At 38.4% G+C, this 12642-nt stretch overlaps 1 protein-coding gene and 1 long non-coding RNA gene across 3 annotated transcripts in view; one reads left to right on the top strand and one right to left on the bottom strand.

Moving 5' to 3' along the window:
- Positions 1-12642, bottom strand: part of LOC310759816 — a 264296-nt gene that overhangs the window by 15405 nt on the left and 236249 nt on the right. The window lies entirely within an intron of this gene.
- KHDRBS2 (KH RNA binding domain containing, signal transduction associated 2) overlaps positions 1-12642 on the top strand; it is a 336381-nt gene that overhangs the window by 312372 nt on the left and 11367 nt on the right. For both annotated transcript variants that reach the window (XM_083607373.1, XM_083607374.1), the window contains 3 exons: positions 1605-1653; positions 2423-2602; positions 4385-4475. In XM_083607373.1, the coding sequence (XP_083463499.1) occupies positions 1605-1653; positions 2423-2546 (173 nt within the window). In that variant the 3' untranslated portion in view covers positions 2547-2602; positions 4385-4475. The remainder of the gene's footprint in view (positions 1-1604; positions 1654-2422; positions 2603-4384; positions 4476-12642) is intronic.

The following is a 12642-nucleotide window of genomic DNA, read 5'->3' as shown; positions in this document are numbered from 1 at the left end:
GTTAGTTAGATTTAAGATGTTCAATATTAAGTTTGTAAATTTCATTTTAAATGCTGTTTTAATGGGGTTGACAACAAGCGGCTACTGTATGTATGTAGCTAACTGAATTTGTCCAGTGTTTTAACCTGTATTTGTTTTGCTTTTTTATTTTTAAAAAATCACATAAAGTTCCATGTGTAAAGCTTCTCTAAATAGGAAACCATAATTTTGTCAAATATGTTTGCCATAATTTGTCAATAAAGCTGAAACCTTTTGTAAGAAACTAAATTTGGAATTACGTGTGTTTAGCTTTAAATGCCTGCTTGATTTCTTCTTCAAGAGATGCCTAAAATGTTTTCGATATAAAAACTTTTTTTCAAAAACAAAATACATAAATGAACCCAAGTTTGTTTTAAGAATATGTGCAACACTTTAAAAGTTGTATTAATAGCTTATGGTTGTTAAATAATTTAAAAGCTAGCAAACTAAACTGTGACATGAATCATGGATAGCAGAGACTAATGTATAACATGTTAATGAGAGAGGAAAAAGACGTGGCTTTAGAACAATAAATGGATTTTTAAACGATCCTCTAAGCTTGATCTTGCTAAACACACACTCTGATTGACTTGTTTGTATTAGCATGTCTCTCGTGAGAATGTAATGGAGTTTAAAGAGGTAAGATTACTGCTTACCAGTGTTAGACTGTCTAAATGCTAGTTCTTCAACCTTTGAGTTTCCCCGCACATTAAATATCCCATTCAACATGTAAGCATTGCATAGACTCACCTTATTGTTTTCACTCCGAGGAGTGTGTTGACTGCATTTGCGTAGTTATCTAATAATTTGTCTTGACAAACCAATCATCAGTGTCACTGCCCAGTTGTTGCTCTTCAACTTCAAAAACTTTATTTGTAATTTTCAGTGCTAATTATCACCTCCCTTGAAGGCAGTTTAGAGGGCTGTTATTTCTTTTGAGAATATCAGACTTGATGGCTGATGATTATTAAGGAAATATGTCGCAGGACTCAAAGGATGACTAAACGTTAAACAGGTAACATTAATAGTAACTCTGTAATTTTGAGTATGCAACAGCAATGTTAAATATTCCAAGTGATTAAGTTACTGATAGTTAAAAAAGTAAACCTGCCAAAACATAACAAATAGGTATTATAGGCTATTAAAACAACTAATTAACATTAACTAGCGGCAACAAAATTATTTTACAATATATAACCCTCGAGGCAATAAACAGAACTAAAATTAACAATAATAGTAATGCAACTCTTGCTAACGGTGAATATATAACCTAAATTTTTTATGACAAAAAAAGGAAGACTTTATAGTAGGGATACCAAAACTGTGAAATCTTTTAACGACAATTTTTTGTTTCTGGTGGCTTTTTGTCAATGTGATTGGTTTACTTTTTTGATGAGAACAGAACATAGGCCGGTTGCTGTTCATTTTGTTAAAAAAAAAAAATCTCTTGCAGCTGGAGTTGCATGCTAACTTTCTTGAGTAGTCTTTGAAACATATGTCTTGTCAGTTGATTCTTTTGTGTTTATTGAAGTTGACTTAGCTAGCTGTACAGCTGTCACACTGAATGTTCTGTCTCACTGTTTCAGGGACCCAAACACAGTGGACGGCAAACCAGCACAGTTACGTAGTGCTCAGGTAAGCAATAAACACAGTTCTTCATCTGCACATGCACACACACACACCTCAGGGTAATTGGTTTTTCTTCTTCTTTTGAATCCCCGGAACTGTTGCCCATAAATAACCATTTGTTTTCTGTTTATTCAGTTCCCCAACACCACAGTCCTGTGCACACTTAACTGGAAATAAGTCCCATTGGACACAGTGGGATTTACTTCCGAGTAAAGATGGTCAGGATCATGCTGCAAATGTATGCTCACGTATAAAATACTGATGGTCTCTAATATGTGCCACAGTACACTTCTGCTTGACAAGAAAAATTGGGGGGGGGGGGGGGAGAAGTAGAAGCAATTGTTGAGTTGAGTGTCGAACTGCCCAGTAAACAATTTCTAACAATGTTTACAGTAGTTGTGAACATGATGCATTGAGTTGTTTTTCTTTTAAAAGCAGGAGCCCTTTTTTAAAAAAAAAATCATATAATTTTTGTAAATAAACTATCCATTGTGAGCAGAAATTCAGTAAATATACTTTTTTTCCAGAACACAGACAGGTTTGTGGATTTTATTATTGGTTATGTTTGTTCATTTTTGTGTTAGATTTATGTGTGGTAGAATCATCGCAATAGCTCTCTTTCATCTTTTTGATTCCTCTTTATTCCACTTTGCAGGTGAATTCATCTCAAATTGGCATGATACCAGTTCATGCCAGGAGAACTGATTGGTCCCCTATACCTGCTGACAGATTTTGCATTCCTGGCGTGACTTTTTGTACATGTGTTCCTCCACAGGTATTCCTCCAGTGAGGAAAAATTACACTGGAATTGGCCTAGGAAAGGTGTCGAACTTAGAGTCTTTCTTCCTCTTCCTCCTAATATACCTGAGGGCAAAGTTTGGATTACTAGAACCTTGTAGAACTGAAACTCTGCTGTACTGCAGTAAATTAGGAAGATTATTACTTCAACATGAAGGTTTGTGCATAAAGATTTCTAAATAACACATGGCCTTGCAATAACAATAGAAGTCAACTTTACAGAATATCTCTCGTGAAAGTGGGGCTATTGTTTTTGTTTTTTCCCCAATTCATGGCTTAGTCGTAAAGAGTCTCATCCAAGCTCACATCATGAGCACTGAGTTAATAGATGGTGATTTTCAGATTGACCATTATAGGAAGTTAACTTCAGAAAGAGTGGTCCAGGTCCTAGCTTTACAGCAGGGATGGGGAACTTGTGGCCTGCAGATACTGTTGGACTACAACTCCCATCACCCCTGACTATTGGCCATGCAAACTGTGGCTAAGCTACCAGCAACACCTGAAGATCCCACCCCTGGTTTAGACAGTGGTTTTCTTCTTCTTCCAGGACTTTTCTTTTCACATAGCTTCCATGGTTGAAAAATCTTTTTACATCTACTATAGAACCTTAGTTTATTGCAGAAGATTCTAGGTTGTTTTCTAGGCTGCACAGACAATTTACACAAATCCCTGACAAATCAGGTGGGTATTGTCATTGCTGTACTTAAACTGAGAATACATCTAACAATTTGCAGACTAATAGTGGTGGACAAGCTTGCACAACTGATCTCTTAGAAGCTTCTGAGAAAACACAGGGTTCCCAGGAGCGCAGTTTGAAACCGTTGTTTTGACTTAAAGCAAATACTACATGACCAGCTTCAAAGGACAAATCGCAGCATCTAGCTTCTTGAATAGTGTCTATTCTGCACTCAGTCAAGGACTGATGGCATTGTTTCTCAATTAAGCAATAATACAGGCTTGTTGTGAGGAAAAGTAAGCTACAACCAGTGCTTTTTATCTGGGGGTACGCAGGGGTACGCATACCCCTAAACATTTCGTGAATCTGAGTTTGGCCTCATTGAGGGGCAGTTTTTCAATATGAGTAGGAAAATGAGAGTACCCCTAAACATTTTTTTAAAGAAAAAAAGCACTGGCTACAACTTTTAAAAGTATTCTGTTACCTCAAGAATGATGACTTCACTTCAAGTACCAACATTACCAAGCAGCTCAGAAATGTGTTTTCTTTCCCTTTTGCTGCTTCTGGTCCTCCTCCCATCATAAGTGCAGCGTCTCTCTCTCCTGCTCAACTGGTGGGTGCCAGCTCCTATATTTCTGGCAGGGCCACGTGTTAAAAAACTAACAACTTTTGCTAAATGTTTCTCAGGATGTCCTGGGCATTTCCTCCCCCAAACAAGCATATTTGCAGGAATTCATTTCCCCAAGTCTCGTTCATGTCTGGGAACAATGTTCCCCTTAACTGATGGCATGTACATTGCTGTAGGCTGGGAAGAAGTCTAGGAGGTAAAAGTAGAGTTTGTAGCTGAGCTCCAAGAAAATGTGGATCCCCCAAAGTCCAAAGGCATATGTAGAGTATGTGGTGGACTACAGTTCCCATTATCCTTGAGCATTGATGGTGTTGGCTAGTGCTGATGGGAGATGCAGTCCGAAACATCAGGATGACAACATGTTGACTACTGTGGTATATGGCATTGCTCTACTGCTCAAACTAAGCTGGCTTTGTAAGGTGGTTGGATGGAAGAACCTGGAGATCACATATAAAGTGATCTTGGTTTTATGGAAGAGGAGCAGGAAATAAGTCTAATAAATATATTGACAAGGCCAAAGTCAATCATGATTATCAGAAGTTTATTTATAGCTGAGACAAGGAAGTAATGTAACAGGTACTTTAATCTCTTTTGCACCTAACATTCATTGAGTTATTGTCTCATTTCATTCATAGGATCATTATTGTTTCCAGTGCATGGGCTTTGGAATGGTCTGTGTTCTAAACAAAGAGCTGACATTTAACGCATTACAAGGAACGAAGCAAGGTAGGACAGCCTGCCTAGAAGAATGTGGAATTTCATTAAGGTTTAAAAACTTTTACCAATTTGCTTGTTGCCTATATAAATATTTTAGAATTAGTATTGAAATTATTCATCAGTAAATTGGGTTTGGTGGCACTGCTGTACACAAAGTTGATTAAGCCAAGGCATTTGAGATGATTTCCCAAACCAATTATTTCCCGTCTTTCTTAAATAGCTCCAACATAACACCCAATTTATTTAAACCATCAAATAGTTGAGACCTTAACTAAAAGCAATTCAGTTACTCAACTGGTGGGTTCACTGCCCTAATTGCACTGAAACTTTACTGTGTCCTGATCCACAGGCCCAGAAGAGGGTCTGCGTGAGTGGTTTGATGCAAGGATGCCAAAAATGCTGCAGTGATCAGTTCCAGTGCTTTATTAGAAGTGCAAGCTTACAAAACCCTGCAAAGCCTTGCTGCTGTTACAGACACAGGATGGACGCTGAAATATGTTAAGCGTTATTTATACAAAAAACAAGCTACGTAAGCTGGCAACCATAACCCAGTTAACTCACCCCTGGCTTAGAGTCCCCTTTCGAACTCTCCCATCTCTCAGATAAAGGAGTAGCTGACAGTGTAAGAAGCCTTCCCTCTCCCAACCAACTAAACCAAAACTCAAGGCTTCAAGGTAAGCAGATAAGCAAATATGATCTCATTTTACAGCTCGCACCAGTTAGTCCCCTGGGTTATCTTGACTACCAATATGACATTTACAGGCCTTCTGGGACATTTGCACCATTTGGTTCCACACTCTGTGTGAGATATATTATGGAATGTAGTTTCCAATCTTGTTAAGTATTATGGTCTTCCCACTTTGCTGTGCAACTTACTGTGATTGTATTAAAGTACCGTATATATAAGTATGTGTGTGTGTATAAGAAAGCTCACTTTCATAAAGGTACAAAAAAAATTACAGCAATTCCAATTCAATTCATAATCCTTGGTATTTATTAGTTTGAAGGTTTTATTTTGGTTACACAAATCTTGTGAAAAGGGCCCCTTTACTGCTTGTAGCAAAGAAAAACTGAATCACCTTTGGCATCTAACATTTAATCTTGTCATGAGGAAAGCACCATGCTTCAGATTCAGAAAGCATGAAGGCACTTTCCGGCTTTGGCTCTTTAATCTGTAAATCACAACGGAGGTTTATAGAACAAAGGCCAATTTTAGACCTAAGCAAGCAAAATATACAGCATGCATTCATGCACTAAGCTATCAAATGGAGTGAAAAGTTGATTGGACATCAAAACCTTACCTATCCAGAACGAAGTTGCCAATATACTTTATGTCCTGTCAGAGGATGGTTATTGTCTTATGAAACCATTTGAATATTTAAATAGGCCTCTAAGGAAATTAGAGGAAGATTCCCATTTTACTGTTGGTTTGTTTATGGTGTTATACCACCTGCCATACAAATATATGGTCAGAGCAGTTCACAATAATTTTAATGCAAGGCTACGTAAGACCTACAGAAATCTTGACCATGGTTTTATATATTGTGTGTTTTGTTTCCTGAAGTAGACCTTGGGTTGTTGGTTCCCTCCTGCCATGCAGCTATGTTTCAGTAAGAAACATAGGGAAGCATTCAAAATTGTATTTCCTCCACCTTTAACATTTTAGTGTTCTGTGTCTACCACCTTATCCTGCTGCCTTTATTGACTAAGCCAAACAGCAAGTGATGAAACAGGGTGATGTACATGCATGTATGAATCAGACTCAATAGGAATCTCTAGCATTAGTGGGCTGTAAACTGAGGTCTAACACAGCCTAATTATGCCAGTTTTCACTGGTTCCAGCGAGACTGATTTCTGATAAATGCATTTAGGAATAGATTGGAAGAAACAGGTAATTAAGTACTGTATAGATTCTGGAATTTGCATTTTCATTTATAAATATTTTATTTCCTATTACCTGTAGCTTGTCATGTTTGGGGATTTTTCCTTGACCTTTCCAATAACCTTCCCTTGTCAAATGGATAAACCTATTAGAAGGGTTCCCACCCCACTTTTGTAATGCTTTACATATGGGAGAACATTCTTTGACACATGCTAGCTGCCAAATATAGCCAAGGACATTCTCATTCAAATGATGAGCCCTGATAAGATGGTTTGCTAATAGTGTTTTAAAGTGGTTGTTTTCAAAATCCTGTTTGACACTTTCTAAGGATGTTTAATCACCATATGAGAAGGCACAATGTAAACATGTAATCAGAAGAATATTACATTATGTTTTACTCTGTTTTTAGTAAAGACTATTTTGTAATCACAGATTTAGAGTTCAGTTTTAAACCTGCATGTTGGACATACAGATAGAACAAACTCAAGTGGTCAAAAGCTATGCCTCAATATTGGCCTTCCTTTGGAATACCATTTACAAGTGACAAGAGTGTGTCGAGTTTGGCATGTATTGATTCAAAAACCCATTCCATCCTATTTCCACAATAATCTAGATATTTAAATAATAATTTTAGTGTGGATGAAAAACAGTAAGTATATTCATTTGAGGCACTTTTAGCCCATTCTTTATTAAAATCAATCCCAGAGCAGGTTACAACAGGTAACTCTTAATACATATTCAACAAGGAAAACCATCAAAAAACTAATCTAAACAATCACAAACAAATCAACATCAGCCTGAGTAGACTCCCCCTTCCTTCCAGCTAATTTAACCAACTGCCTAAGTAAGGTATGTGTCCTTAAAAGGTGCCTAAAACCCATCAGGGTCAGCACTGATTGAATATGAGAAGAGAGGGCATGCCAAAATTGCAGTGCTACTACTGAGAACACTCTCTATCTTTTAACATATTTGCTAAAAAACACACACACCAAAAATCTATATATTTTCTCTCAAGGCATGCATATCTGAGCATATTAACCTGAGGCTGTGCATTTTGGCATGTTTTTGAGCAGAGAACTATATTGCAACATTTGGAGAATTGTAGAATTCGAGGGAGAACTGCTTTCCACTCTGCATATTATTCCAAGAGGTGTGGATCAAACCAGTTCTCAATGGAATTTGCTTCAAATTCCTCAAGGTTAAAAAAAAACATTATAAATAATAGGAGCTCACAGGAAATGAGCACCAAACATTGGCCTGCCCCCTCATCTTACATTCCCATGGTTAGTTTTTCCACGACTCAAATATTTTTTGTTGTCGTACATATTTCAACAATCCCAATGTTTGAGAGTTAGTAGCAAAGACGTTGTAAAGGTGGAGCGTTGCGGCAAGATGGCTGTTCTGAATTTCCCCCACTTTTTAACAGAGGTCATGACCCTCGAGGAGTAACAATGTGTTCACAAAAGTTCTTAAGTGGATACCAAAAACACAAACTAGTGGAAAAATTGTGGTGATCTGTCCTGGAACAATCCCACTGAAGAAGATGAAAGTGGTTATCCAGAGCTTATGGCTGGTTGTGAAGAGGCCTCCATAACAGTTCAAGCTTCAGGGCCCCCAAAATGTAGGCTTCCCACATACACACTCTGCTTTATATGCAAGTGGGGAAGAGAAGCAAACAACAACAAAGGGGGGGAAAACATGTCTCCAATGTCACATCTAGTTAGCCCTCAGTCTAAGCCTGTTCAGAGTCTTAATCTGCTAGCAAATATAATTTATAGACAACTGGAATGATTTACTAATATTTATAATCCAAGCTAAGGACATGATGGTCTTCCCTAGTTTATACTAACCTCTGCTGAAACACCTGAGACAAGCAGAAGCTTTGGGAGAGCTTCTTGATTACCTGAGCCAGTAAGGGGAAGCCACCTTGAATTCCAGCTTCTCCTTGGATTATCTAGCAGTATGGCACCTTGCAAGACACGGAGTCCAGCCATCTCAAACCTCAGTAAAAATCATGTGCAGTTCAACAGAGCATTCTTAATAAGGGAGAGCATTCAAGTCATAGCATTAAAAGAAAACGAAATACTGAATTATATAAGCTATGTTATTACTTTGCTACTTGGCTTAGTTGGTGCTAATAATCAGAACTAGTAGATATACAGGTTCCAAATCCCTATCTTTAAACCACATTTCAAGGAATTGAAGATAGCATTAACCACATGTTTCTGGACACCTCATTCTTTGAGACCGTTCCAACAACTCCATGTGGCTGTTAGGAAAGCATTAGTCAAGTTCTTTCACAAATCTCCCTAATATTCCTCAAATTTCAGCCCAAAGCTTCCCATATGAATAACCATACCAGATGTCCACACCTCCAGTGCCAGAGGCAAATCATGTGATTCAATTATAATGATAGCAAACATCGACATCCCTCATCCAGATAACAATGATTCTTAACATGATAACTGGTAACTCAGCAGAAGGTGGTACCCTTCTGTGCAGGAAAATCTAAGCCACTAAAAGTACACCAATTAAGAGCTTACAAAACCGGATAAGATGGAGCTTATGAGATACTATTACACACATATTTGTTATAAGTTAATGTCTTGGAGATTGACAGGCATCACTACATTCAGGATGTTGTGTGCATTTAAAAAAAAAATGGCATGAGTTAATCCAAGCTCAGATGCATAACAGGAAGAATATGCATCTCCAGTGCTACTTTACAGAAGGCAGGAAGGCATGGGGCAAGGAAGCACAAAACACTTGTATGTCATTACCTTAATTTTTAGGCTACCTCTACCCCATATACACTATGACAATTAACTGTGTGTAGAAGTCTTTATCATATCTGCAATGTTCAGGGATTATATTGTCAAGGAGACTCATTCCTTTCATTTGCTGGTGATATTTCTATCTTTTATACTAATCAAGCAAGACTCCACAAGTCTCATTATATAGCAGGAAGAACATCTGCTTACTCACGAATTATATTCTCAGTGGATAATAGTAACTCATGCATATAAGCAGTCATGCAAATGTTTGGCCAGATGAATCAGAGAGGTGTAGGGCAAGCCAATTTTATAGCTTGAACACTGACCAAAGAATATTGCATGTTGGTGCCTCCTAAAGGAATCCTTAATCCCTTACTAGATGGCATATCTTTATGATATTATATTTTTTTTTTTTTTTTTAAATAATATTTATTGAAGTTTCCAAAATACAGAAAGAGAAGAAAAGAAATTATGAAGATACATTCAGAACCTTATTTTCAAACATCCACTTTCTGGGACTCCCCCCTTCCCCCACCCCTACCGTATTCCCCTTTCATATTGTTGTTTCCACAAGTTCTATTTCTGATTTAAAGCACAATTTATATACCCCATTGTTCAAATTTAAATTTATACAAACCTTATGCAACACCCTTGATAAAAAAAAAAGCAAAAGATCTCTCCCCATAGCCCACCCCCTTTTCTTTCCACAATGTCCCCCTTTTTTCCCATTAAAGTAAAAGCACACAGAATAAAAGTATAAAAAAATAAAAAATATATTAGAAAAAAGAAAACCAATTCAGAAAATAGTTGCAAGCCTTTGGATTCTAATTCTCCCTCCCCTTCCCCGGTTTAATTTCTCTTATCCTCCAATCTATGTTTCCAGCCTGGAAATCTTAAGTCCATCAATCCCATTTTTCCCCCAACTCCTTGCAGAATTATTTCCCATTTCTAGGATTACTTTCTTTAAAAATTAATTCCTAAATCTTTAAAAATGTCAAATTATAAAATTCCCCCCATTGTTCTTTCAAGGTTATAGTCCAGCTTCCTCTTGTTCCGCTGCTAAAACTTTCTTATTCAGAAGTTTAGTAACTCTACATGGGTTGTTGTTGTTCAGGAACAAAAACTTGCGTTCAGTCCCTTCCTTCTTCAGTAAGGTATTCTGTTGTCTCCTTTTAGTCTAAACACCCTGTAGACAAGATTCAGTTTCCGTTTTGCAGCTTTCCCAGGAGATAACCAGTTCTGTGAAATTCCGGAGTGTTGTATTTTTCCCAGCTTACGCCCATCTTTGTAATGTCCCGAAACTCCTCTAGGGGGGTTGTTGTAACTTTGTTTCCAAAAATCCGATTGTTCTCCGTATTTTCGCCATTTTGTATTCAAGTCTTAACAAATTATATCAAGTTGTAACAAATTTGACCAGCAAGGTCCTTGTAATAAAATCCTCTTTAATATTCCGACTTTGACAGCTACTTTGACAGCTGTCAAAATCACCGGCTCTTTTCACCAGGCTCACTCCTCAATCGCCCCGGTTCCCAGGGAGGGGGGTGCATTTTCCTTCTCCTTCAATTCTTCCTCCAGCACAATTCTTGTACTTTCCCATCATGGAATTCTTAATTTAGCAAAGATACCGTTCTTTTTGGGCCTTGGCTTCCCAATCCTTGTTTTAAAATGTCTACAATAGGGAGGGGGACTGACTTCCTTTTTAGATCCCCCCCCGCTCGTCTCAAATCCCAAAAATTTTTCTTCTTTTAAACCCGATTTCCAATTTACTCACGGGTTGTTGTTAAAAGTCCAAATTCTCAATGGAAGAAGTCAGCGCTCTCCGCCGGATGGCATGCGGCTTCGCTCGGCAGGGATGGCAGAGGACTCAAAGCACCACGCTTCTCCCCGGCACCCGATCCGTAGCCTTTAAAAAGGCTCCTTCACGAGTCGGGAGGGCGCTAGCGGTGCTAGCCGAGTCTCCAAGTCCACGGCTATGATATTATATTTTTGCATCTGCGATATAAAACTACAGTTATTGCCCTTGGTGAACAAGTACTTAATGATAGAAACAACAAATAACTAGAAAAATAATGGAGCACATCTGTGTGCAATACAGATGGTATTGATAAAATCATCTGCCAGCATATGAAACAAAACAAAGATAATGCACAGTAAACAAGACTTCTGAGATCATGTTCACACATTGCATAATTGAATTGCAGTGCAGTAGCTAAAACTATCATTTTATTCCTTAGCATCAATTACTGTGTGGTGAGTCAGCATTGATCACGGGTGCCCTGTATTCCACACTCAAGAATTACATTCCAAGTGGGCAAATGCCAGCATGTAAGGTATCCTCTCCTCCCCCTGAACCCCTAAAATCAACTCTCTAGTGTCCCTGAACACTTCAGAACAGGGTTTGAGAGTGTGTGGGGGTTACAGGGAAAAGATGAGGAAGGGCAGGTCCCATTGTATGAACAGAAATCCACTGCTCAAGTGGAAGTCTATTCTGAACCTATATGACTTGGGTGTAAATATGAGACCCCGAGCAATTTTTGGTGTACATCTTACCTACCAATCCCTCATCACAACAGAATGCCTATTAGCTAAGAAATAAACATGCCATCATAAAAAAGGTAAAGGACCCCTGACAGTTAAGTCCAGTTGCAAACGACTCTGGGGTTGCGGCGCTCATCTCACTTTACTGGCCGAGGGAGCCAGCATTTGTCCGCAGACAGTTTTTCCAGGTCATTTGGCCAACATGACTAAGCCACTTTTGGCGAAACCAGAGCAGCACACAGAAACACTATTTACCTTCCCACTCGAGTGGTACCTATTTATCTACTTGCACTTTGATGTGCTTTCGAACTGTTAGGTTGGCAGGAGCTGGGACAGAGCAATGGGAGCTCACCCCTTCGCGGGGATTTGAACCGCCGACCTTCCAATTGGCAAGCCCTAGGCTCAGTGGTTTAGACCACAGCGCCACCCGCGTTCCTAAATACCATCTTAAGGACCAACAAATTGATCTGGCAAGTCTTTACCATACTGCAACACTACCTGTTGCTTTTGCTGTAACAGCCTAACATAGCTACCCCTCTGGAAATTATTATGTAAGAGGGGGTTCACGCATTGTATTAATTGTGCGGTTTGCCAGATCATGAGTACCACTTGATTCTAATTCTAATGCACTTAAATTAGCATTACTGTAATTGAGGGGAATCTGGAATATGAGGTACTTGAGCTTCTGTGTGGTTTACAGTTAAAGTAACATATGAACTAGCCCTCAGTAGGAATAAGATTGAAATTCAGGTTGAGTTTCTTATGTGATTTATATTACCTGTGCACTTTTCATAGCCTCTCTTACTGAGAAAGCATTATTATAGCATCAAAATGTTATGCAAACTGGGATTATATAAACCCTCATTACTGAGCCATTCAGTTCCTCAGCACTTAACATCAGTAAGCTGTACTTTTAATTAATCTTCTACTGGCATCTATCCCTGCAAAAAACCCTCACTCATCCTACAATCATTTCTGGAAA

This window comes from Podarcis filfolensis (genome assembly GCF_964270895.1).
Source record: "Podarcis filfolensis genome assembly, chromosome: 3".
Taxonomy (NCBI): domain Eukaryota; kingdom Metazoa; phylum Chordata; class Lepidosauria; order Squamata; family Lacertidae; genus Podarcis; species Podarcis filfolensis.
The sequence above is the reverse complement of the archived record's forward strand: the minus strand, read 5'-3'. Positions and strand labels throughout refer to the sequence as shown.